Source organism: Heptranchias perlo, unplaced genomic scaffold (assembly GCF_035084215.1).
Source record: "Heptranchias perlo isolate sHepPer1 unplaced genomic scaffold, sHepPer1.hap1 HAP1_SCAFFOLD_759, whole genome shotgun sequence".
Lineage (NCBI taxonomy): Eukaryota > Metazoa > Chordata > Chondrichthyes > Hexanchiformes > Hexanchidae > Heptranchias > Heptranchias perlo.
In genome coordinates this window covers 67,300-94,446 of record NW_027139792.1, presented here as the reverse complement: position 1 = coordinate 94,446, position 27,147 = coordinate 67,300, and the positions used below count along the sequence as shown (strand labels likewise).

At 59.4% G+C, this 27,147-nt stretch overlaps 1 protein-coding gene across 1 annotated transcript; it reads left to right on the top strand.

The window, feature by feature from the left end:
- Nucleotides 1–522: 522 nt before the first annotated feature.
- Nucleotides 523–26,865, top strand: LOC137319194 (TERF1-interacting nuclear factor 2-like; the record flags this gene model as incomplete). The annotated part of the gene is made up of 10 exons (XM_067981517.1): nt 523–773; nt 2,984–3,082; nt 4,386–4,490; nt 6,850–6,960; nt 8,253–8,391; nt 10,601–11,153; nt 13,800–13,888; nt 16,262–16,374; nt 19,301–19,414; nt 25,765–26,865. Coding segments are annotated over 10 exons (1,604 nt in total), but the record flags the coding sequence as incomplete, so codon positions are not given.
- Between the last annotated feature and the right edge of the window lie 282 nt (nt 26,866–27,147).

Below are 27,147 nucleotides of genomic sequence, written 5' to 3'. Positions count from 1 at the left end.
TGGTGAGTGAGTGTTATAATCCCGGGGGGGGGGTGAGTGAGTGTTATAACCCGGGGGGGGGGGGGAGGGGTGAGTGAGTGTTATAACCCGGGGGGGGGAGGGTGAGTGAGTGTTATAACCCGGGGGGGGGGGAGGGGTGAGTGAGTGTTATAACCCGGGGGGGGGAGGGGTGAGTGAGTGTTATAACCCGGGGGAGGGGTGAGTGAGTGTTATAATCCCGGGGGAGGGGGGGTGAGTGAGTTTTATAACCCGGGGGGAGGGGTGAGTGAGTGTTATAACCCCGGGGGAGGGTGAGTGTGTGTTATAATCCGGGGGGGGGGGTGAGTGAGTGTTATAACCCCGGGGAGGGTGAGTGAGTGTTATAACCCCGGGGAGGGGTGAGTGAGTGTTATAACCCCGGGGGAGGGGTGAGTGTGTGTTATAATCCCGGGGGGGGGGTGAGTGAGTGTTATAACCCCGGGGGAGGGGTGAGTGAGTGTTATAACCCGGGGAGGGGTGAGCCGTGAGACGGGCCCTGTGAAGCGTCTCTCTGTTCTACCCTGTCGTCTGTGCCTCTCCCTCTTTCCCCAGACGCCCGGCCCGGTCTGCAGACGCTGGAGCTCCTCGTGCCGCCCGTCCGGCTGGCGGCGCTGGCCGTCTGGTCCGCGGTGGCCAGGCGCGACTTCAGATGTTACGGCCGGGCGGTGGAGTTCCTGGAGACGGTGAACGGCAGCGTGCCCGGTCTGGTCGGCTATCGGCACTTCGCCAAGCTGCTGCTGGGACTGAAAGCCAAGGTTAGAGCGGGGTCCGTCCGTCCGTCTGTGGGGTCCGTCCGTCCGTCTGTGGGGTCCGTCCGTCTCGTCTGTGGGGTCCGTCCGTCTGGTCGGTGGGGTCCGTCCGTCCGTCTGTGGGGTCCGTCCGTCCGTCTGTGGGGTCCGTCCGTCTGGTCGGTGGGGTCCGTCCGTCTGGTCGGTGGGGTCCGTCCGTCTGGTCGGTGGGGTCCGTCCGTCTGGTCGGTGGGGTCCGTCCGTCTGGTCGGTGGGGGCCGTCCGTCTGTCTGTTGGGGCCGTCTCGGTTTGTCGGGTTGAGTTTGTGGGAAGGGGACCCAGTACTGAAATGAGGGGAGGGGGTTTCCGGGGAGCGTGTGTCGGGGGGGAGGGGGTTTACGGGGAGCGGGAGTCGGGGGGGAGGGGGTTTACGGGGAGCGCGTGTCGGGGGGGAGGGGGTTTACGGGGAGCGGGAGTCGGGGGGGAGGGGGTTTACGGGAGCGGGAGTCGGGGGGAGGGGGTTTACGGGGAGCGCGTGTCGGGGGGAGGGGTTTACGGGAGCGGGAGTCGGGGGGAGGGGGTTTACGGGGAGCGGGAGTCGGGGGGAGGGGGTTTACGGGGAGCGGGAGTCGGGGGGGAGGGGGTTTACGGGGAGCGCGTGTCGGGGGGGAGGGGTTTACGGGGAGCGCGTGTCGGGGGGGAGGGGGTTTACGGGGAGCGCGTGTCGGGGGGGAGGGGGTTTACGGGGAGCGCGTGTCGGGGGGGAGGGGGTTTACGGGGAGCGCGTGTCGGGGGGGAGGGGGTTTACGGGAGCGCGTGTCGGGGGGAGGGGTTTACGGGGAGCGCGTGTCGGGGGGGAGGGGTTTACGGGGAGCGCGTGTCGGGGGGTCAGGGGTCTCGGTACTGTAATGAGACACTCCCTGTTATTCCCCCCCCCTCCTCTGTACTGTAATGAGACACTCCCTGTTATTCCCACCCTCCTCTGTACTGTAATGAGACACTCCCTGTTATTCCCCACCCTCCTCTGTACTGTAATGAGACACTCCCTGTTATTCCCCACCCTCCTCTGTACTGTAATGAGACACTCCCTGTTATTCCCCCCCTCCTCTGTACTGTAATGAGACACTCCTGTTATTCCCCCCCCCCTGTACTGTAATGAGACACTCCCTGTTATTCCCCCCCCCCCCTGTACTGTAATGAGACACTCCCTGTTATTCCCCACCCTCCTCTGTACTGTAATGAGACACTCCCTGTTATTCCCCCCCCTCCTCTGTATTGTAATGAGACACTCCCTGTTATTCCCCCCCCCTGTACTGTAATGAGACACTCCCTGTTATTCCCCCCCTCCTCTGTACTGTAATGAGACACTCCCTGTTATTCCCCCCCCTCCTCTGTACTGTAATGAGACACTCCCTGTTATTCCCCCCCCTCCTCTGTACTGTAATGAGACACTCCCTGTTATTCCCCCCCTCCTCTGTACTGTAATGAGACACTCCCTGTTATTCCCCCCCCTCCTCTGTACTGTAATGAGACACTCCCTGTTATTCCCCCCCCTCCTCTGTACTGTAATGAGACACTCCCTGTTATTCCCCCCCCTCCTCTGTACTGTAATGAGACACTCCCTGTTATTCCCCCCCCCTCCTCTGTACTGTAATGAGACACTCCCTGTTATTCCCCCCCCTCCTCTGTACTGTAATGAGACACTCCCTGTTATTCCCCACCCTCCTCTGTACTGTAATGAGACACTCCCTGTTATTCCCCCCCCTCCTCTGTACTGTAATGAGACACTCCCTGTTATTCCCCCCCCTCCTCTGTACTGTAATGAGACACTCCCTGTTATTCCCCCCCCTCCTCTGTATTGTAATGAGACACTCCCTGTTATTCCCCCCCCCCTGTACTGTAATGAGACACTCCCTGTTATTCCCCCCCTCCTCTGTACTGTAATGAGACACTCCCTGTTATTCCCCCCCCTCCTCTGTACTGTAATGAGACACTCCCTGTTATTCCCCCCCCTCCTCTGTACTGTAATGAGACACTCCCTGTTATTCCCCCCCCTCCTCTGTACTGTAATGAGACACTCCCTGTTATTCCCCCCCTCCTCTGTACTGTAATGAGACACTCCCTGTTATTCCCCCCTCCTCCTCTGTACTGTAATGAGACACTCCCTGTTATTCCCCCTCCTCCTCTGTACTGTAATGAGACACTCCCTGTTATTCCCCCCCCTCCTCCCTCTGCAGATTATCCTGGAGATGGTCCTGCAGGATCCTCCGGCCAGTGAGCTTCGATCCACGCTGGACCGATACTTCCCGGAGAAACTCCCCGCTCACCCGATGGCGGTGAGTGCTCGCTCGCTCGCTCGCGTCTGCTCCGAGCGCCCTGGTTATTTTGAAGCCCTTTTGGCGATTCCCCGATTTCACCCCAAGCTGTCGAGAGTCGGCGTTTTCTCCTGGAGACAGTTCCACGCCCGCTGGGGTCAGGGGGGAAGGTTTTTCTGGCCGGGCCCTCCTTCCCATGGGACCGGGGCGGGGGGCTGGTGTTTAGAGGGGGCATCGGGCCCAGCCTCCCCTCTGAGGCGTCTGTCTCACTCTCTCGGAGTCAGACGGTCGGGGGGTTCGAGCCCCCGCTCCAGAGTCTCGAGCCCCGTAATCCAGGGCCGACACTCTTTTTTCCCCCCCCCGGTGTCGGTACTGAGGGAGCGCCGCACTGTCGGAGGGTCAGTACTGAGGGAGCGCCGCACTGTCGGAGGGTCGGTACTGAGGGAGCGCCGCACTGTCGGAGGGTCGGTACTGAGGGAGCGCCGCACTGTCGGAGGGTCGGTACTGAGGGAGCGCCGCACTGTCGGAGGGTCGGTACTGAGGGAGCGCCGCACTGTCGGAGGGTCGGTACTGAGGGAGCGCCGCACTGTCGGAGGGGCGGTACTGAGGGAGCGCCGCACTGTCGGAGGGGCGGTACTGAGGGAGCGCCGCACTGTCGGAGGGTCGGTACTGAGGGAGCGCCGCACTGTCGGAGGGTCGGTACTGAGGGAGCGCCGCACTGTCGGAGGGTCGGTACTGAGGGAGCGCCGCACTGTCGGAGGGTCGGTACTGAGGGAGCGCCGCACTGTCGGAGGGTCGGTACTGAGGGAGCACCGCACTGTTGGAGGGTCGGTACTGAGGGAGCGCCGCACTGTCGGAGGGTCGGTACTGAGGGAGCGCCGCACTGTCGGAGGGTCAGTGCTGAGGGAGCGCCGCACTGTCGGAGGGTCGGTACTGAGGGAGCGCCGCACTGTCGGAGGGTCGGTACTGAGGGAGCGCCGCACCGTCGGAGGGGCCGTCTTTCAGATGAGACGTCAAACCGAGGGGCGTCTGGACGTAAAAAGAGCGGGAGGAGTCCTCCCCGGTGTTTATCCCTCAACCAACATCTCTTTTTTTAAAAAAAAAACAGATGAGCTGGTCATTTATCCCGTTGCTGTTTGTGGGATCTTGCTGTGCGCAAATTGGCTGCTGCGTTTCCTACATTACAACAGTGGCTACACTTCTTTTTAAAAGAAAGAAGTACCTGATTGTCTGTCTGCAAAGTGCTTTGGGACGTCCTGAGGTGGTGAACAGACGCGCTCTCTCTCTTCTCCTTGACCTTTGCTTCCCTTGGTCTCTTCCACAGACTCCCCGTGACGCGCAGAAGGTCACTCAGGTTCAGCACCAGTTCCGGGAGCTTGTTCTCTATTTGATGAACGATCCGCCTCTCAGGACCCCCTCCTCCCTGCAGGTAATATAACACGGGCAAAACAAGAAGCCTCCAAAATAATCGTGAACGGGCTGCGCCGTGTCTGCGTGTCAGACGGTTGCCTCCGTCTGGTCCTCCCTCCTTCCCGTGGCTCGGTCGGTCTCGCGCTCTCCTCCTTGAGTCAGACGGTCAAGGGGTTGGTGTCCAGACTCGATTATTCCAATGCTCTCCTGGCCGGTCCCCCCCACCCCGTCTCCCACCCTCCGTAAACTCCAGCTCATCCAAAACTCTGCTGCCCCCCGTATCCTAACTCGCACCGAGTCCCGTTCACCCATCACCCCCCCTGTGCTCGCTGGACCTACATCGGCTCCCGGTCCGGGAACGCCTCGATTTTAAAATTCTCATCCTCGTGTTCAAATCCCTCCATGGCCCTCGCCTCCCTCCCTATCTCTGGAACCTCCTCCAGCCCCGACGACCCTCCCAGATGTCTGCTCTCCTCCGATTCTGGCCTCTTGCGCCTCCCCAATTTCCTTCGCCCCACCATTGGGGGCCGTGCCTTCAGCCATCTCGGCCCTAAGCTCTGGAATTCCCTCCCTAAACCTCTCCGCCTCTCTCTCCTCCTTTTAAGACGCTCCTTAAAATCTACCTCTTTGACCGAGCTTTTGGTCACCTGTCCTAATATCTCCTTATATGTCTCGGTGTCAGTCGCTCCTGTGAAGGGCCTTGGGGGACGTTTTACTACGTTAAAGGCCGCTGTATGATTGCGAGTTGCTGTCGAGTCCCCACTCCAGAGACGTCAGCATAAATTCCAGGGCCAACACTCCCGGCGCCAGTACTGAGGGAGCGCCGCACTGTCGGAGGGTCGGTACTGAGGGAGCGCCGCACTGTCGGAGGGTCGGTACTGAGGGAGCGCCGCACTGTCGGAGGGTCAGTACTGAGGGAGCGCCGAGCTGTCGGAGGGTCAGTACTGAGGGAGCACCGCACTGTCGGAGGGTCAGTACTGAGGGAGCGCCGCACTGTCGGAGGGTCAGTACTGAGGGAGCGCCGCACTGTCGGAGGGTCAGTACTGAGGGAGCGCCGCACTGTCGGAGGGTCGGTACTGAGGGAGCGCCGCACTGTCGGAGGGTCGGTACTGAGGGAGCGCCGCACTGTCGGAGGGGCGGTACTGAGGGAGCGCCGCACTGTCGGAGGGTCGGTACCGAGGGAGCGCCGCACTGTCGGAGGGTCAGTACCGAGGGAGCGCCGCACTGTCGGAGGGTCAGTACCGAGGGAGCGCCGCACTGTCGGAGGGTCGGTACCGAGGGAGCGCCGAGCTGTCGGAGGGTCAGTACTGAGGGAGCACCGCACTGTCGGAGGGTCAGTACTGAGGGAGCGCCGCACTGTCGGAGGGTCAGTACTGAGGGAGCGCCGCACTGTCGGAGGGTCAGTACTGAGGGAGCGCCGCGCTGTCGGAGGGTCAGTACTGAGGGAGCGCCGCACTGTCGGAGGGTCAGTACTGAGGGAGCGCCGCACTGTCGGAGGGGCGGTACTGAGGGAGCGCCGCACTGTCGGAGGGTCGGTACCGAGGGAGCGCCGCACTGTCGGAGGGTCAGTACTGAGGGAGCGCCGCACTGTCGGAGGGTCAGTACTGAGGGAGCGCCGAGCTGTCGGAGGGTCAGTACTGAGGGAGCACCGCACTGTCGGAGGGTCAGTACTGAGGGAGCGCCGCACTGTCGGAGGGGCGGTACTGAGGGAGCCCCGCACTGTCGGAGGGTCAGTACTGAGGGAGCGCCGCACTGTCGGAGGGTCAGTACTGAGGGAGCGCCGCACTGTCGGAGGGTCAGTACTGAGGGAGCCCCGCACTGTCGGAGGGGCGGTACTGAGGGAGCGCCGCGCTGTCGGAGGGTCAGTACTGAGGGAGCGCCGCGCTGTCGGAGGGTCAGTACTGAGGGAGCGCCGCGCTGTCGGAGGGTCAGTACTGAGGGAGCGCCGCGCTGTCGGAGGGTCAGTACTGAGGGAGCGCCGCGCTGTCGGAGGGTCAGTACTGAGGGAGCGCCGCGCTGTCGGAGGGTCAGTACTGAGGGAGCGCCGCGCTGTCGGAGGGGCCGTCTTTCGGGACGAGACGTCAAACCGAGGGGCCCCCTTCTGCCCCTCTCGGGTGGGACGTAAAAGATCCCACCGTCGCAATTGGAAGAAGAGCAGGAGGGGGACGTTCTCCCCGGTGTCCCCTCAAAATAGCCTTAAAATCAGATGATCTGGGTCATTTATCAAGTGGCTGCTCGTGGGATCTTGCTGAGCGCAAATCGGCTGCCGTGTTTCCTACATTACGCTTCCAAAAAAAAAAGGACTTTGTCGGCTGTAATGCGCGTTTGAGACGTCCCAGGGTAGATAAATGCTAGGCTGGAGTGCTTTCTTTTGACAGGTGGAGGTACAGGAGCAGTACGGAGAGGAATTCCTGAAGGTGTTGCAGAAGCTGCTCTGGGAGTACCTGCAGCGCCTGGCGGCCTCCCTGCCCAGAGTGTGCATCGAGCAGGTGCGTGGGTACGATACGTGGGTACAGGGGACCTGGGCGAAGGATTGGGGGTCATGGCGGCGCAGCGGGTGAGATGGGTCACTAGCGACTGGTGCATGGATCCAGACCGGGTGGTTTTGGGGGTGTGGCTCGTCGACACAGAAGGTGTGGCTTATGTAGATGGTGCGGGTTATATACATGGTGGCTGTTGTGTAGCCTCCATCATAAGGTCAGAAATGGGGATGTTCGCTGATGACTGCACAGTGTTCAGTTCCATTCGCAACCCCTCAGATAATGAAGCAGTCCGAGCCCGCATGCAGCAAGACCTGGACAACATCCAGGCTTGGGCTCATAAGTGGCAAGTAACATTCGCGCCAGACAAGTGCCAGGCAAAGACCATCTCCAACAAGAGAGAGTCTAACCACCTCCCCTTGACATTCAACGGCATTACCATCGCCGAATTCCCCACCATCAACATCCTGGGGGTCACCATTGACCAGAAACTTAACTGGACCAGCCACATAAATACTGTGGCTACAAGAGCAGGTCAGAGGCTGGGAATTCTGCGGCGAGTGACTCACCTTCTGACTCCCCAAAGCCTTTCCACCATCGACAAGGCACAAGTCAGGAGTGTGATGGAATACTCTCCACTTGCCTGGATGAGTGCAGCTCCAACAACACTCAAGAAGCTCGACACCATCCAGGACAAAGCAGCCCGCTTGATTGGCACCCCATCCACCACCCTAAACATTCACTCCCTTCACCACCGGCGCACCGTGGCTGCAGTGTGTACCATCCACAGGATGCACTGCAGCAACTCGCCAAGGCTTCTTCGACAGCACCTCCCAAACCCGCGACCTCTACCACCTAGAAGGACAAGAGCAGCAGGCACATGGGAACAACACCACCTGCACGTTCCCCTCCAAGTCACACACCATCCCGACTTGGAAATCTACCGGCCGTTCCTTCATCGTCGCTGGGTCAAAATCCTGGAATTCCCTACCTAACAGCACTGTGGGAGAATCTTCACCACACGGACTGCAGCGGTTCAAGAAGGCGGCTCACCACCACCTTCTCAAGGGCGGTTAGGGATGGGCAATAAATGCCGGCCTCGCCAGCGATGCCCACATCCCATGAACGAATAAAAAAAAATGGCGGGTGTTACACAGATGGGAGAGTGGGGGGGGGGTCACAGAGCCGCAGAGAGAGACCGGGGGTCGTATCTCCTCCGTCCTGTGTATGTCCCAATGCCCGTGCTACTCCCCCTCCCCGATGGCTGCCCATTCACTCCTCCTCTTACTCTCCCTTTTTAGTTACGGGACGCGGTCCAAGGTGCTGGCCCCTCTGACCCCCACCGAGAGCAATTCCTGACCAGGTGCCTGAACGAGCTGGACCCACCCTCGCTACAGCTGCTGCTTCGCGACCCGGGGGCGTATGCCCCCCAGGACCCAGGTGGGTGTCGGGGGGGGTTTGGGCAGTGGACCGGGCATTGAACGATTACCGCCTTCAGTATCCCGAGCCCGATTGATAAGTCTCACGGTGTTTACACCGAGACTTCCCCGTTCGCGATCTGCCTCTCGCTGTTTGGCTTCTTTATCGCCCTTCAGTGCTGTGTGATAACTAACTTCTGTCGTCTTAACTGGCTGGGTCTTAAGTTGTCAGCCCGTGGTTCAGTGGGGCCTCACTATCGTCGCTGAGACAGAAGGGCGTGGGTTCGAGTCCCCGCTCCAGAGACTCGAGCCCCGTAATCCAGGGCCGACACTCCCCAGGGTCAATACCGAGGGAGCGCCGCACTGTGGGAGGGTCAGTACTGAGGGAGCGCCGCACTGTGGGAGGGTCGGTACTGAGGGAGCGCCGCACTGTGGGAGGGTCAGTACTGAGGGAGCGCCGCACTGTGGGAGGGTCAGTACTGAGGGAGCGCCGCACTGTCGGAGGGTCGGTACTGAGGGAGCGCCGCACTGTGGGAGGGTCAGTACTGAGGGAGCGCCGCACTGTGGGAGGGTCGGTACTGAGGGAGTGCCGCACTGTGGGAGGGTCAGTACTGAGGGAGCGCCGCACTGTCGGAGGGTCAGTACTGATGGAGTGCCGCACTGTCGGAGGGTCAGTACTGAGGGAGCGCCGCACTGTCGGAGGGTCGGTACTGAGGGAGCGCCGCACTGTCGGAGGGTCGGTACTGAGGGAGCGCCGCACTGTCGGAGGGTCAGTACTGAGGGAGCGCCGCACCGTCGGAGGTGCAGTCTTTCGGATGAGGCGTTAAACCGAGGGCCCCGTCTGCCCCTCTCAGGTGGACGTAAAAGATCCCACGGCCACTATTTGGGAGAAGAGCAGGAGTGGGGGGAGTTCTCCCCGGTGTCCTGCGGCCGATATTTATCCCTCAACCAACATTTTTTTTAAGAAAAAGGAACAGTTTTATCTGGTCACTTATCACATTGCTGTTTGTGGGAGCTTGCTGTGCGCAAATTGGCTGCTGCGTTTCCTACATTACAACCGTGAAAAAAGTACCTCGTTGGCTGTAAAGCGCCCTGAGATGCTGAAAGGCACTAAGGTGGGTGGGAGGATGTAATTACAGCGTGAGCTGTTTACATAGGCTGTTCGCATTATAAATATGGAGAGGGGAGTTTATACTGTGCACAGTTCTGGTCTCCCTATTACAAAAAAGGATATAGAGGCACTGGAGCAAGTGCAACAAAGATTAACAAGGATGGTACCAGAACTGAGAGGTCGTAACTCAGGAAAGGCTGAACAGACTGGGGCTCTTTTCTCTCGAATCGAGAAGACGGAGGGAGTGACCTGATCGAGGTCTTTAAGATAATGAAAGGGTTCGACAGGGTAGACGTAGAGAACATGTTTCCACTTGCGGGGGGAGACCAGAACTAGAGGGACGTCAATATAAGATAGTCACTGATAAATCCAATCGGGAATTCAGGAGAAACTTCTTTCCCCAGAGAGCGGTGAGAATGTGGAACTCGCTCCCACAAGGAGTAGTTGAGGTGAATAGTGGAGATGGATTTAAGGGGAAGCTCGATAAACACATGAGGGAGAAAGGAACGGAAGGAGATGCTGAGAGGGTGAGATGGAGTCGGGAGGGAGGAAGCTCGTGTGGAGCATAAACACCAGCACGGAGCAGGTGGGCCGAATGGCCTGTTTCCGTGCTGTAAATTCTAAGTAATATAAAATTAAGGACAGGGTGAATTATCCCGCAACTCAGGGCTTCACCTCAGCGCTGTACTTGATGGTGATTCCCTTGTGTTTGACTCCATGGGAGACCCACTGGTATCTGACCAACACGGTCTCCAAAAAAAAAACCCAATCTTCCCGTTTGTTATTTTCTGCCCTGGGCGTCACGCTGTTTCCGTCACGCCTGCGTGACAGTTCAGGCAAGGTCTGTATGGTTACCGCCGTCTCTCAGTCCTCCTGAAGGGAAGGGGGCGCTCCAGGCCACTGCACTGCCCCCCCCTTCCCCCCCACCCCAAACTATCCACCACCAGAAATGCGATCAGTGCCCATGTATTGATCCCTCCCTCCGTCTGTTTATCTGGGGGGGTGTGGGGATTATCGGGGGGGGGGGGATTATTGGGGGGGGGGGGTTGACCAGGGTCGTTTATCTGACCGTATGGTGGGAGTTACCACGTTGTTTTCACTCCTGCTCCTTCCCTCCTAGTCTCCCTCGACGTTGAGTCTGACGTGGAACCTGGTGGTACCACCTTGTGCGACGATGGCGGCCTGACCTTCCCGATTGCCCGGAAACGCCCCGTCCCGCGGAGGCTGGCTCCGAGCGCGCACCCCCTCGGGGAGGAGGGGCGAGAGGAGGGCTCGGGACGGGGCCCCACCCCCGGGGACACCGCCTTGCTTCCCTCGGAGGAGAAACGGGCGGAGAGTGGGCGAGGCGTGTCCGCCCGTGACACGGATGGCCGGTGGAGGTCGCAGGTCAGGGGGTCGCCGGGGAGCGGCGGGCGGGCGAGGCCGAGGAAGAGGTCGCCGCCCGGTCAGCGGGCCAGGACGCCGCCCGGAGATGGGGAGGCCCCCGCCCGGCTCCGTCACCAGGACGACTGCGGCCCGGCGCTCCCCCGATGGGACCTCCGGACCAGGGGACGCCGCGGAGGGGGTGAGGCGGCGTCGGGGCCCGGCCGCGAGCGATCGCCGCAGGAGAGGAGGAGTCCGGTCGCCTCGCTGACCCGTCGCTGGAGGCTGCGCCCGAGACCCAGGGAGAAAGAGTGAGTCTGGGGCGGGGTGGGGGAATGGAGGGGAGGGCGTGACCTTTCACCTCCACACTGTTTCCTTGGCTTGAGTCAGCACCCTCTTGCACATGACCTCCTGTCAAGAGTTCAGGAGTCAGAGTTCCTCGCGGTGCCCCCAATCCGGGCTGGCTGAGTTGCCCGATCCAATCCTCCTTGCACGCCAGTAGTGAGCAACGATGCACACTCGCACCGTCGCGCGTGAGCGGTGTTTGGGGGGCAGTGGAGACGCGCTCCTGAACCGCAGCACAAAACAGGCGGGCGTTTTCCAAATCGGCAAACTTTTCTGACGGAGCAATTGAGCTCTGAGTGACCCCTCGCCTCGGCCCGCATTTAATTATTGCTCTTTCCGGCTTAGGGGACGACTGCCACGTCTACCCTATCAAACCCCGTCATTATCTTAAAGACCTCTATCAGGTCACTCCCCTCTGTCTTCCCTTTTCTAGAGAAAAGAGCCCCAGCCTGTTCAGTCTTTCCCGTAGTTATTTGTTGTTGTTGCAGGGGCGTTGTCCCATGTAAGACACCACGTATTATTCTGCTGTTGAGATGGAGCTGTGTTCAAGATGGCCGTGTCTTTTTAAGGCTGTGAGTTCTGGGACAGTGAAATTGCAAGTGTTAATGTGCATTTTCTTTCTGGTCCTGGCTACTCTCGCGTTCCAACGAGGCAATAAATTGTAGAACGATACAGCACAGAAGGAGGCCATTTGGCCCATCGTGCCTGTGGCGGCTCTTTGAAAGAGCTATCCAATTCGTCCCACTCTGATTACGGACCCTTCTACCGCTAAGAACATAAGAAATAGGAGCAGGAGGAGGCCGTTCGGCCCCTCGAGCCTGCTCCGCCATTCAATCAGATCATGGCTGATCTTCGACCTCAACTCCACTTCCCCGCCCGATCCCCGTATCCCTCGATTCCCCTCGAGTCCAAAAATCTATCGATCTCAGTCTTGAATATACTCAACGACCGAGCATCCACAGCCCTCTGGGGTAGAGAATTCCAAAGATTCACAACCCTCTGAGTGAGGAAATTCCTCCTCATCTCAGTCTAGGATGGCCGACCCCTTATCCTGAGACTATGCCCCCTGGTTCTGGACTCTCCAGCCAGGGGAAGCAGCCTCTCAGCATCTACCCTGTGAAGCCCCCTCAGAATCTTATATGTTTCAATGAGATCACCTCTCATTCTTCTGAACTCCAGAGAGTATCGGCCCGTTCTACTCAATCTCTCCTCAAAGGACAACCCTCTCATCCCAGGAATTAATCTAGTGAACCTTCGTTGCACCGCCTCGAAGTCAAGTTTCACTGGAAGCAGTTTCTCCCTGTTTACTCCATCGAAAACCCATCGTGATTTTGAGCACTTATTAAATCTCCTCTGCTTGAAGGTGAACAATCCCCGCTCCTCCGGTCTCTCCGCTAGTGTACGAGGGGAGTGGGGAAGGACACAAAAGCTTCCCTCCGGCAGCGAGAGACTGCCTGTGCTGCTCTTCTGCCCTCAGTGAGGCAGGAAGTTATGTCCCAGTTCGAGCACTGGGTATAGTTTTGGCTGCCCCGTTATAGAAAGGACATTGCATTCGGAGAATCTGTTTCCAGTGGCAGAAGGGTCGGTAACCAGAGGACGCAGATTTAAGGTGATCGGCAAATGAACCAGAGGGGGAGATGAGGAGAATATATTTTTACGCAGCGAGTTGTGATGATCTGGAACGCGCTGCCTGAAAGGGCGGTGGAAGCAGATTCAATAATAACTTTCAAAAAGGAATTGGATAAATACTTGAAGGGATGAATTTACAGGGCGATGGGGAGAGAGCGGGGCAGTGGGATTAGTTTTGGGATTGATACAGGGCTATGGGGAGAGAGCGGGGCAGTGGGATTAGTTTGGGATTGATACAGGGCTATGGGGAGGGAGCGGGGCAGTGGGATTAGTTTGGGATTGATACAGGGCTATGGGGAGAGAGTGGGGCAGTGGGATTAGTTTGGGATTGATACAGGGCTATGGGGAGAGAGCGGGGCAGTGGGATTAGTTTGGGATTGATACAGGGCTATGGGGAGAGAGCGGGGCAGTGGGATTAGTTTGGGATTGATACAGGGCTATGGGGAGAGAGCGGGGCAGTGGGATTAGTTTGGGATTGATACAGGGCTACGGGGAGAGAGTGGGGCAGTGGGATTAGTTTGGGATTGATACAGGGCTACGGGGAGAGAGCGGGGCAGTGGGATTAGCCGAGCTCCCCTTTGGTCTGAGAGTTGAATAATTAACGTATTCGGCTCTAAATATTGTATCCCTCTCCCTTTTGCTGCTAAATATTTATCTACAGTCAACTCTGCTGATTCCAAGTAGCTGAACTGGATGCTTCAGTTTGCTGATGTCTTCAGTTCTCTCTCGGCTCTCTGAATTCACTTTCTTGGATGCCTCTGGCAGTGCTGGCATCGCTCCTGAGGGGATGTCAGTGCTCGAGACGAGGGCCTAAATCCCAGAGGGTGAGGGGGCCGGGAGGGATGGGGGCCGTTCGGTGACGAACGACAGCAATTTCCCACTTCTCAATTCTGGAAACTCCCGCTCCCTCTCTTTTATTTTCTGCCTTCTTGTCGAAAAATCGCACCGTGTCCGATTAATTCTTTGATTTCCGTCTGGTGCAGGAACACGGCAGAATGGAGATTGAGCCGTCCCGCTCTCAGACGCCCGTGCGTGGCAGGGCCGTCCGACCGGCTTCCGGCAGAACGAGAAGGTAACTCGACAAAAGACATCCAATAATCGCTCTCTGTGAGCAGTTTCTACTCTCTCTCGAGGGGCCTCAGCTCATCCGCTGCTGAAACCCTCATCCGTGCCTCTGTTACCTCCAGACTGGACTATCCCAACGCTCTCCTGGCCGGCCTCCCGTCTCCCACCCTCCGTAAACTCCAGCTCATCCAAAACTCTGCTGCCCCCCCGTATCCTAACTCACACCGAGTCCCGTTCACCCATCACCCCCCTGTGCTCGCTGGACCTACATCGGCTCCCGGTCCGGGAACGCCTCGATTTTAAAATTCTCATCCTCGTTTTCCAATCCCTCCATGGCCTCTCCCACCTCCCTATCTCTGTGACCTCCTCCAGCCCCTCCAACCCTCCCAGATCTCTGCGCTCCTCCAATTCAGGCCTCTTGCCCATCCCCGATTTTAATCGCTCCACCATTGGCGGCCGTGCCTTCAGCTGCCTGGGTCCTAAGCTCTGGAATTCCCTCCCTGAACCTCTCCCCCTCTCTCTCCTCCTTTTAAGACGCTCCTTAAAACCTACCTCTTTGACCGAGCTTTTGGTCACCTGTCCTAATATCTCCTGATGTGTCTCGGTGTTAAATTTTGTCTGATTTAAGCTCCTGTGAAGGGTCTTGGGGGCGTTTTACCACAGTTAAAGGCGCTATATAAATGCAAGTAGTTTTTGGAATACAAAGGGATGGAAGTTATGGACAGAGCTCTGGTTAGACCCCATCTGGAGCACGGTGTTCAGTTCTGGGCACCGCACCTCAGGAAGGAGATATTGGCCCTTGGAGGGGGTGCGGGGCAGATTCACTGGGGCTGAAAGGGTTAAATTACGAGGCCAGGTTGCACAGACTGGGCTCGTAATCCCTTGAATATAGAAGATTAAGGGGTGATCTGATCGAGGTGTTTGAGATGATTAAAGGATTTGATGGGGTTGATATTTCCTCTGGTGTGGGGGGAGTCCAGAACGAGGGGGGGGAGGGTAGAACCTTAAAATTAGAGCCAGGCCGTTCACGGGTGAAGTCAGGAATCACTTCTTCACACAAAGGGGAGTGGGAATCTGGAACTCTCTCCCCACAAAAGGCTGTGGAGACCGGGGATCAATTGGAAATTTCAGTACTGAGATTGATCGATTTTTGTCAGGCGGGGGTATTGAGGGTTACGGAACCAAGGCAAGTAGATGGAGTTAAGATACAGATCAGCCATGATCTGATTGAATGGCGGAACAGGCCCGAGGGGGCTGAATGGCCTCCTCCTATTCCTATGGTAACAGGCCCGAGGGGGCTGAATGGCCTCCTCCTGTTCCTACGGTAACAGGCCCGAGGGGGCTGAATGGCCTCCTCCTGTTCCTACGGTAACAGGCCCGAGGGGCCTGAATGGCCTCCTCCTGTTTCTACGGTAACAGGCCCGAGGGGGCTGAATGGCCTCCTCCTGTTTCTACGGTGACAGGCCCGAGGGGCCTGAATGGCCTCCTCCTGTTCCTACGGTAACAGGCCCGAGGGGGCTGAATGGCCTCCTCCTGTTCCTACGGTAACAGGCCCGAGGGGGCTGAATGGCCTCCTCCTGTTTCTACGGTAACAGGCCCGAGGGGCCTGAATGGCCTCCTCCTGTTTCTACGGTGACAGGCCCGAGGGGGCTGAATGGCCTCCTCCTGTTTCTACGGTGACAGGCCCGAGGGGGGCTGAATGGCCTCCTCCTGTTCCTATGTTCCTAAGCAGGGAGCGCGGATGGGGCGGTGAAGGGGAGAACTGCATGTGTCCGCCCTCTCAGAGTTATTAGAAAAGGGGTGTGGTTTATCGCAAGTCATCTGTTCCCCTTTCTCCACCCAGGAGTGTTAGCCGTGGCTCAGGGAGGGTCTCACTCGCTCCCCGAGTCAGAAGGTCGTGGGTTCGAGTCCCCGCTCCGAGACTCGAGCCCCGTAATCCAGGGCCGACGCTCCCGGTGCCGGTGCCGAGGGAGCGCCGCGCCGTCGGAGGGGCCAACTCTCGGATGAGACGTTAAACCGAGGGGGCCCCCGTCTGCTCCTCTGAGGTGGGACGTAAAAGATCCCCCGGCCGCTACTGGAAGAGGAGCAGGAGGGGGGAGCTCTCCCCGGTGTCCTGGGGCCGATATTTATCCCTCAAACCGACAAAAAAACAGACGATCTGGTCATTTATTACATCGCTGTTTGTGGGATCTTGCTGTGCACAAAATGGCTGGCACATTTCCTGCATTACAACAGTTGACTGCATGTCAAGAAAAAGAACAAGTGCCTCATTGTCTGTAAAGCAGTTTGGGACGTCCTGAGGTGGTGAAAGACGGCTGTATGGAAATGGGAGTCCTTTTTTTAATCTTGCCCTCTCTCTCTCTCTCTCTCTCTCGTCCAGCGATCCCCCTCCTGAGATCGGGGCCGAGACAGCGCAGCGCGGAGCCGATCGACATCATCTCAGACTCCGAGGACGAGAGTCGAGACCCGCTGACGAGCAGTCTCGGTGAGAAGGTGAGAGACGCTGCCGAGTAAATCCTCCCCCGTCCTGCGGAGCAATCGCAGGACCAGAGCCCCCCACGCCCCGTCCCTCGAGAGTCCTGTGCGTCGAAGGGGCTCGAGCCCCTCACTCTCTCCCCGCCCCTCGCTCTCTCCCTCGAGACGCCCGTTAATTGAAGGGGCTCGAGCCCCTCGCTCTCTCCCTCGAGACGCCCGTTAATCGAAGGGGCTCGAGCCCCTCGCTCTCTCCCTCGAGACGCCCGTTAATTGAAGGGGCTCGAGCCCCTCGCTCTCTCCCTCGAGACGCCCGTTAATTGAAGGGGCTCGAGTGCCCCTCGCTCTCTCCCTCGAGACGCCCGTTACTCGAAGGGGCTCGAGCCCCTCGCACTCTCCCTCGAGACGCCCGTTAATCGAAGGGGCTCGAGCCCCTCGCTCTCTCCCTCGAGACGCCCGTTAATTGAAGGGGCTCGAGCCCCTCGCTCTCTCCCTCGAGACGCCCGTTAATTGAAGGGGCTCGAGCGCCCCTCGCTCTCTCCCTCGAGACGCCCGTTAATTGAAGGGGCTCGAGCCTCTCGCTCTCTCCCTCGAGACGCCCGTTAATTGAAGGGGCTCGAGCCCCTCGCTCTCTCCCTCGAGACGCCCGTTAATTGAAGGGGCTCGAGCCCCTCGCTCTCTCCCTCGAGACACTCGTTAATCGAAGGGGCTCGAGCCCCTCGCTCTCTCCCTCGAGACGCCCGTTAATTGAAGGGGCTCGAGCCCCTCGCTCTCTCCCTCGAGACACTCGTTAATCGAAGGGGCCCGAGCCCCTCGCTCTCTCCCTCGAGACACTCGTTAATTGAAGGGGCCCGAGCCCCTCGCTCTCTCCCTCGAGACACTCGTTAATCGAAGGGGCTCGAGCCCCTCGCTCTCTCCCTCGAGACACTCGTTAATCGAAGGGGCTCGAGCCCCTCGCTCTCTCCCTCGAGACGCCCGTTAATTGAAGGGGCTCGAGCGCCCCTCGCTCTCTCCCTCGAGACGCCCGTTAATTGAAGGGGCTCGAGCCCCTCGCTCTCTCCCTCGAGACCCCCGTTAATCAAAGGGGCTCGCGCCCCTCGCTCTCTCCCTCGAGACGCCCGTTAATCGAAGGGGCTCGAGCCCCTCGCTCTCTCCCTCGAGACGCCCGTTAATTGAAGGGGCTCGAGCCCCTCGCTCTCTCCCTCGAGACACCCGTTAATTGAAGGGGCTCGAGCCCCTCGCTCTCTCCCTCGAGACGCCCGTTAATTGAAGGGGCTCGAGCCCCTCGCTCTCTGCCTCGAGACGCCCGTTAATCGAAGGGGCTCGAGCCCCTCGCTCTCTCCCTCGAGACGCCCGTTAATTGAAGGGGCTCGAGCGCCTCGCTCTCTCCCTCGACACGCCCGTTAATTGAAGGGGCTCGAGCCCCTCGCTCTCTCCCTCGAGACGCCCGTTAATTGAAGGGGCTCGAGCCTCTCGCTCTCTCCCTCGAGACATGCGTTAATTGAAGGGGCTCGAGCCCCTCGCTCTCTCCCTCGAGACGCCCGTTAATTGAAGGGGCTCGAGCCCCTCGCTCTCTCCCTCGAGACGCCCGTTAATTGAAGGGGCTCGAGCCCCTCGCTCTCTCCCTCGAGACGCCCGTTAATTGAAGGGGCTCGAGCGCCCCTCGCTCTCTCCCTCGAGACGCCCGTTAATCGAAGGGGCTCGAGCGCCCCTCGCTCTCTCCCTCGAGACACTCGTTAATTGAAGGGGCTCGAGCCCCTCGCACTCTCCCTCGAGACACTCGTTAATCGAAGGGGCTCGAGCCCCTCGCTCTCTCCCTCGAGACGCCCGTTAATTGAAGGGGCTCGAGCCCCTCGCTCTCTCCCTCGAGACGCCCGTTAATTGAAGGGGCCCGAGCCCCTCGCTCTCTCCCTCGAGACGCCCATTAATCGAAGGGGCTCGAGCCCCTCGCTCTCTCCCTCGAGACGCCCGTTAATTGAAGGGGCTCGAGCCCCTCGCTCTCTCCCTCGAGACATGCGTTAATCGAAGGGGCTCGAGCCCCTCGCTCTCTCCCTCGAGACATCCGTTAATTGAAGGGGCCCGAGCCCCTCGCTCTCTCCCTCGAGACACCCGTCAATCGAAGGGGCTCGAGCCCCTCGCTCTCTCCCTCGAGACGCCCGTTAGTTGAAGGGGCTCGAGCCCCTCGCTCTCTCCCTCGAGACGCCCGTTAATCGAAGGGGCTCGAGCCCCTCGCACTCTCCCTCGAGACGCCCGTTAATTGAAGGGGCTCGAGCCCCTCGCACTCTCCCTCGAGACACCCGTTAATCGAAGGGGCTCGAGCCCCTCGCACTCTCCCTCGAGACGCCCGTTAATTGAAGGGGCTCGAGCCCCTCGCTCTCTCCCTCGAGACGCCCGTTAATTGAAGGGGCTCGAGCCCCTCGCTCTCTCCCTCGAGACGCCCGTTAATTGAAGGGGCCCGAGCCCCTCGCTCTCTCCCTCGAGACATGCGTCAATTGAAGGGGCTCGAGACCCACCTCACCCCGTCCCTTTTCCCTTCCCGCTCCTGACCGACTGTGGCCTTTATCTCCTCCTCGAATGGGGCCCTGCTCCTTCAAGTGTTCGAGATCCACCGTTCGCCCGGCCCGAAGCCAGGGGGGCTGTATCGGGGAGGGCCCCTATCTGCTGCATGCTGGTAAACATCTCCGGTTTGAGTTGATCCCGGCCATGGGCGGGCGGTCGAAGTTGGCGGAGGGGGGTAAGGTAAGGTCGGGAGCCCTCGCCGTCCTTTGGACTGGTTCTGATACGACCGATTGGCGGTTGCGGGGGTCTGAGCCCTTGTTTTCGGGACTGACTTGTCCAGTGACGTCACTGCGCCGGCCCGGCTGGGAGAGGCGATTGCCGCCAGTGCTGATGGGACCGCCAGTTCTCTGACCCACCCACCCACCCACCACTGCTCTTCCTTTTCCAGGGGCCTCTGCAGCTGTACCACAGAACCAAGCACGACACTTACATCCCGACCCTGGTCCAACACCTCCAGCCGCTCGCCATGTACCCCTGCTACGTGGCCCTGGAGAGGATGGCGGTGAGTCCCCCTCTTATTAAAAAGGGGTTCGGGGGGGTGGGGAGGAAGACCTCGAGGGAGGGGTGGGGTTCGAACGCAAACAGTCGTTGAATTTACCACCCGTGGAGGGAGGGAGGGAGGGAGGGAGGAAGAAATCTCCACTGGCGCGTCTCCCGTGGAATTGCTCACGGTGCGTGCGATGTTTTGTAGGTGTCGGCCGCGGGCGGGGAGGGGGGGCGGGGAGGTCTCACTCCCCCTCTCTGAGCCAGCAGGTCGTGGGTTCGAATCCCCGCTCCGAGAGGCTCGAGCCCCATAACCCAGGGGCCGACACGACCACCCCGGCGGTGCCGTCTCTCGGACGGGACGTTAAACCGAGGGGGGCCCCCCCCCCCCGTCTGCCCCCCTCGGGTCGACGTAGAAGATCCCACGGCCGCTATTGGGAAGGAGAGCGGGAGGGGTGGGCGGGGAGTTCTCCCCGGTGTCCTGGGGCCCGATGTTTATCCCTCAACCGACATCACTAACAAAAAAAACCAGATGATCCGCTCATTTATCACATTGCTGTTTGTGGGATCTTGCTGTGCGCAAATCGGCTGCCGTGTTTCCTGCATTACAACAGTGACCACACTACAAAATTTACTTAATTGACTGTAAAGTGGTCTGGGACGTCTTGAGGTGGAGAAAGGCGCCAAATAAATGCAAGACGTTGCTTCACACGGACAGGAGCGTTAATGACCAGCGTATTATTCTGCTGCTAAGGTGGGTCCGTGGGTACTGTGGATTGTCCCCGTCGGGCGGCCGTGTAGTTTACAACAAGCGGCCCTCCCGTGGAGTTGCTCGTGGTGCGTGCGCTCCTTTGCGCGGACGGGAGCGTCGCACGCCGCGTGCAACTCCCGGTGTATTATTCGCTGGCGGCCCTCCCGTGGAGTTGCTCGTGGTGCGTGCGCTCCTTTACGCGGACGGGAGCGTCGCACGCCGCGTGCAACTCCCGGCGTATTATTCGCTGGCGGCCCCTCCCGTGGAGTTGCTCGTGGTGCGTGCGGTCCTTTACGCGGACGGGAGCGTCGCACGCCGTTGAGCGACGCCCGGCGTGTATTATTCTGCTGCTGAGGTGGGAGCTGTGCGTGACGTGGGCCGTCCGCCTCGACCCGCGATGTCTCGCGCCAGTGGCCCTCCCGCGGAGTTGTCCACAGTTGGCAGCGGGGATCCGGAGCGCGGCCGTGAAATGCCGCTGGTAACCTGGCCGCAATCAGCAAATCCCGCGAGTTGGAAGCCGCCCGGGGTCAAGCAGAGGGCAGTTGTAACTGCTTGTAAACCTTGGGCTGCAGCTGAATGGTTTTGAATCTGTTGTACATTTTTTAATAAATAAATAAATTCGAGGAATAAGGGACGCCTGGCATTGAATAGTAAGATGTCGCCTTAATTCACAACACGGGGGACAGGACCTGATTCCCACCAGCCGGGAATGTGTCCATTCCCCCCCTCCCCAAACCCCCTGTACCCTCTGATCCGGAACACGTCTCTCTCTTCCCTCTCTTCTCCCCCCCCCCCCCCCGGTACCCTCTAATCCGGAACATGTCTGCTCCCCCCCCCCCCACAGACCCTCTAATCCGGAACATGTCTCTCTCTCCCCCCGCCCCCCCCGTACCCCCTAATCCGGAACATGACTCTCTTCCCCCCGGACCCTCTAATCCGGAACATGTCTCTCTCTCCCCCGGACCCTCTAATCCGGAACATGTCTCTCTCTTCCCCCCCCCCCCGGGACCCTCTAATCAGGAACATGTCTCTCCCCCCGGACCCTCTAATCCGGAACATGTCTCTCTCTTTCCCCCCCCCCCCGGACCCTCTAATCCTGAACATGTCTCTCTCTTCCCCCCCCGGACCCTCTAATCCGGAACATGTCTCTCTCTCCCCCCCGGACCCTCTAATCAGGATCATGTCTCTCTCTCCCCCCGGACCCTCTAATCGGGAACATGTCTCTCCCCCCGGACCCTCTAATCCGGAACATGTCTCTCTCTTTCCCCCCCCGGACCCTCTAATCCGGAACATGTATCTCTCTTTCCCCCCCCCGGACCCTCTAATCCGGAACATGTCTCTCTCTTCCCCACCCGACCCTCTAATCCGGAACATGTCTCTCTCTTCCCCCCCCCCCCCGGACCCTCTAATCCGGAACATGTCTCTCTCTCCCCCCCCCCCGGACCCTCTAATCCGGAACATGTCTCTCTCTCTCTCTCTCCCCCGGACCCTCTAATCCGGAACATGTCTCTCTTTCCCCCCGGACCCTCTAATCTGGAACATGTCTCTCTCTCCCCCGGACCCTCTAATCCGGAACATGTCTTTCCCCCCCCCGGACCCTCTAATCCGGAACATGTCTCTCTCTCTCCCCCCGGGCCCTCTAATCTGGAACATGTCTCTCTCTCTCCCCCGGACCCTCTAATCTGGAACATGTCTCTCTCTCTCCCCCGGACCCTCGAATCTGGAACATGTCTCTCTCTCTCCCCCGGACCCTCGAATCTGGAACATGTCTCTTCCCCCCCCGGACCCTCTAATCCAGAACATGTCTCTCCCCACCCTGGACCCTCTAATCCGGAACATGTCTCTCTCTCTCCCCCGGACCCTCTAATCTGGAACATGTCTCTTTCCCCCCCGGACCCTCTAATCCGGAACATGTCTCTCTCTCCCCCCCGGACCCTCTAATCCGGAACATGTCTCTCTCTCCCCCCGGACCCTCTAATCCGGAACATGTCTCTCTCTCTCCCCCGGACCCTCTAATCCGGGACATGTCTCTCTCCCCCCGGACCCTCTAATCCGGAACATGTCTCTCTCTCCCCCCCCCCCCCGGACCCTCTAATCCGGAACATGTCTCTCTCTCCCCCCCCCCCCCCCCGGACCCTCTAATCCGGAACATGTCTCTCTCTTCCCCCCCCCCCGGACCCTCTAATCCGGAACATGTCTCTCTCTCCCCCGGACCCTCTAATCCGGAACATGTCTCTCTCTCCCCCCCGGACCCTCTAATCCGGAACATGTCTCTCTCTCCCCCGGACCCTCTAATCTGGAACATGTCTCTCTCTCCCCCCGGACCCTCTAATCCGGAACATGTCTCTCTCTCCCCCGAACCCTCTAATCCGGAACATGTCTCTCTCTCCCCCCCCGGACCCTCTAATCCGGAACATGTCTCTCTCTCCCCCGGACCCTCTAATCCGGAACATGTCTCTCTCTCCCCCCGGACCCTCTAATCCGGAACATGTCTCTCTTTCCCCCCGGACCCTCTAATCTGGAACATGTCTCTCTCTCCCCCGGACCCTCTAATCCGGAACATGTCTTCCCCCCCCCGGACCCTCTAATCCGGAACATGTCTCTCTCTCTCCCCCCGGGCCCTCTAATCTGGAACATGTCTCTCTCTCTCCCCCGGACCCTCTAATCTGGAACATGTCTCTTTCCCCCCCGGACCCTCTAATCCAGAACATGTCTCTCCCCACCCTGGACCCTCTAATCCGGAACATGTCTCTCTCTCCCCCGGACCCTCTAATCTGGAACATGTCTCTTTCCCCCCCGGACCCTCTAATCCAGAACATGTCTCTCCCCACCCTGGACCCTCTAATCCGGAACATGTCTCTCTCTCCCCCCCGGACCCTCTAATCCGGAACATGTCTCTCCCCCCGGACCCTCTAATCCAGAACATGTCTCTCTCTCCCCCCCGGACTCTCTAATCCAGAACATGTCTCTCTCTCCCCCCCGGACTCTCTAATCCGGAACATGTCTCTCTCTCCCCCCCGGACCCTCTAATCCAGAACATGTCTCTCCCCCCGGACCCTCTAATCCGGAACATGTCTCTCTCTCCCCCCGGACCCTCTAATCCGGAACATGTCTCTCTCTCTCTCCCCCGGACCCTCTAATCCGGAACATGTCTCTCTCTCTCCCCCGGACCCTCTAATCCGGGACATGTCTCTCTCCCCCCGGACCCTCTAATCCGGAACATGTCTCTCTCTCCCCCCCCCCCCCGGACCCTCTAATCCGGAACATGTCTCTCTCTCCCCCCCCCCCCCCCCCGGACCCTCTAATCCGGGACATGTCTCTCTCTTCCCCCCACCCCGGACCCTCTAATCCGGAACATGTCTCTCTCTTCCCCCCCCCCCCCCCCGGACCCTCTAATCCGGAACATGTCTCTCTCTCCCCCGGACCCTCTAATCCGGAACATGTCTCTCTCTCCCCCCCGGACCCTCTAATCCGGAACATGTCTCTCTCTCCCCCGGACCCTCTAATCTGGAACATGTCTCTCTCTCCCCCCGGACCCTCTAATCCGGAACATGTCTCTCTTCCCCCCCCCCCCCCCGGACCCTCTAATCCGGAACATGTCTCTCTCTCCCCCGGACCCTCTAATCCGGAACATGTCTCTCTCTCCCCCCGGACCCTCTAATCCGGAACATGTCTCTCCCCCCCCGGACCCTCTAATCCGGAACATGTCTCTCTCTCCCCCGAACCCTCTAATCCGGAACATGTCTCTCTCCCTCCCGGACCCTCTAATCCGGAACATGTCTGTTCCCCCCCCCAGACCCTCTAATCCGGAACATGTCTCTTCCCCCCCCCCGGACCCTCTAATTCGGAACATGTCTCTCTCTCCCCATCCCCGACCCTCTAATCCGGAACATGTCTCTCTCTCCCCCCCCCGGACCCTCTAATCCGGAACATGTCTCTCCCCCCCCCCCCCCGGACCCTCTAATCGAGAACATGTCTCTCCCCCCCCCCCCCCCGGACCCTCTAATCTGGAACATGTCTCTTCCCCCCCGGACCCTCTAATCCGGAACATGTCTCTCTCTTCCCCCCCCCGGACCCTCTAATCCGGAACATGTCTCTCTCTCCCCACCCCGGACCCTCTAATCCGGAACATGTCTCTCTCTCCCCCGGACCCTCTAATCCGGAACATGTCTCTCTATCCCCACCCCGGACCCTCTAATCCGGAACATGTCTCTCTTCCCCCCCCGGACCCTCTAATCCGGAACATGTCTCTCTCCCCCCCCCCCCCGGACCCTCTAATCCGGAACATGTCTCTCTCCCCCCCCCCCCCCGGACCCTCTAATCCGGAACATGTCTCTCTCTCCCCCCGGACCCTCTAATCCGGAACATGTCTCTCTCTCCCCCCGGACCCTCTAATCCGGAACATGTCTCTCTCTCCCCCCGGACCCTCTAATCCGGAACATGTCTCTCTCCCCCCCCCCCCGGACCCTCTAATCCGGAACATGTCTCTCTATCCCCACCCCGGACCCTCTAATCCGGAACATGTCTCTCTCCCCCCCCGGACCCTCTAATCCGGAACATGTCTCTCTCCCCCCCCCCCCGGACCCTCTAATCTGAAACATGTCTCTCTCTCCCCACCCCGGACCCTCTAATCCGGAACATGTCTCTTCCCCCCCCCCGGACCCTCTAATCCGGAACATGTCTCTCTCTCCCCCCGGACCCTCTAATCCGGAACATGTCTCTCTTCCCCCCCCCCAGACCCTCTAATCCAGAACATGTCTCCCCCCCGGACCCTCTAATCCGGAACATGTCTCTCTCTCCCCACCCCGGACCCTCTAATCCGGAACATGTCTCTCTCCCCCGGACCCTCTAATCCGGAACATGTCTCTCCCCACCCCGGACCCTCGAATCCGGAACATGTCTCTCTCTCCCCACCCCGGACCCTCTAATCCGGAACATGTCTCTTCCCCCCCCCCGGACCCTCTAATCCGGAACATGTCTCTCTCTCCCCCCGGACCCTCTAATCCGGAACATGTCTCTCTTCCCCCCCCCCAGACCCTCTAATCCAGAACATGTCTCCCCCCCGGACCCTCTAATCCGGAACATGTCTCTCTCTCCCCACCCCGGACCCTCTAATCCGGAACATGTCTCTCTCCCCCGGACCCTCTAATCCGGAACATGTCTCTCCCCACCCCGGACCCTCGAATCCGGAACATGTCTCTCTCTCCCCCCGGACCCTCTAATCCGGAACATGTCTCTCCCCACCCCGGACCCTCTAATCCGGAACATGTCTCTCTCTCCCCCCGGACCCTCTAATCCGGAACATGTCTCTCTCTCTCCCCCCCGGACCCTCTAATCCGGAACATGTCTCTCTCTCCCCCCGGACCCTCTAATCCGGAACATGTCTCTCTCCCCCCGGACCCTCTAATCCGGAACATGTCTCTCTCCCCCCCGGACCCTCTAATCCGGGACATGTCTCTCTCTCCCCCCGGACCCTCTAATCCGGGACATGTCTCTCCCTCCCCCCGGACCCTCTAATCCGGAACATGTCTCTCCCCCCCGGACCCTCTAATCCGGAACATGTCTCTCTCTTCCCCCCCGGACCCTCTAATCAGGAACGTGACCCTCTTCTTTTTCAGAAGCTGCCGGTGAGCCGACAGGGCGACTGATTCGACGCTGACCCAGTACGGTGGCTGGACCTGCGCTAACTCTCCAACGCTCGGGATGATTTGGGTACGGGGGTCTCGCTCTGTGTTGACGCCAGCCCCCGGGGTGGTGTAGGGGGGGGGCCTTACCTGGGCCGGCCCGTTCCCCTGCGTCGGCCGGCCGTTCCGTGACTCGTTAAACCCAGTTTGCCTTCAGTGCCGCCCCCTCCGCTACGTGATGCGCCACGATGTCCGTTCCTGCAGCTTCGGATGTCGAAAGAGCCGTCGACCTGGAGCAAGCTTTATCCAATAGGATTTGTTGCAGCCTCCGAGCGTTCGGGCGAGCAGGTGATTCGGAGGGTGGGGGCGAGGGGCCGGGAAGCGAATAGAGCAGGTTACTGTATAATCGGTTATGGAAATGAATTCTCTCCTGTCGTTATGTGCAATGGGGGTTCGTGGGGGGTGGGGGGGCGAGGGGGCGACAGGGTTGGAGAGGTGAAACCTCGACTGCCCTCAAGGATTCTGGTGGCAGAAGGGGAGTGGGTTTTGGACAAAGCTTCCTTGGCTGCAATTGATGTGTTCCTCAACTCGGACAATTCACCGTGACGACGCCGCCCGCCTGGGCTCAGCGGGTAGTGCGCCCGCCTCTGAGTCAGAAGGTCGTGGGTTCGAGTCCCCGCCCCCAGAGACTTGTGCCCCGTAACCCGGGCCGACGCTCCCGGTGTCCGCACTGAGGGAGAGCTGCAATGCCCGAGGTGCCGTCTTTCGGAGGAGACGTTAAACACTTCAAAAAAAAAATGTACTTTGTCGGCTGTGACGTCCTGAGGCGGTGAAAGGCGCTGTAGAAATGCAAGTCTTTGGCTGATACTTATTCTCGGGCGCGGGAGTCAGGGTTAGGTGTTTGGGAGATCAGTGGGATCGGTATGGGGTGGGGGATCGGTCTCCACCTTGAGGAGTCCAGGGGGAGACTGGTTGCCAGCATTTCCATCCTATATATAGTGTGTGTGTCTCTCGTGTTTTTAAAATGGAAAACATGGGCCTTTCTGATGGGAAATGAATGAATTAATCTAAATAAACCTATGAGATACTTAAAAACCACTGTCAGAGTAAGTACTGGGGTGGGGGGATGCTCATTAACTCCCGGGGGCAGCGACATGAGTACCTCATATTTTTAAGCCTGGTTTTGCCCGTGGGACATAACTCTTCCCCCCCGCCCCGGGTGAACATGACTATAAACAGTCTGACACCATTCCAATAAAACCCTCTGCTGCTGCCCTGTATGAGTCTGCTCTGCACCACAGGGTCCATCTTACCCACCTCCTGCCTTCCAGTCAGGCTTTGTACCTGTGAAAAGCTTCATTTTTTTTTGGAAATTCG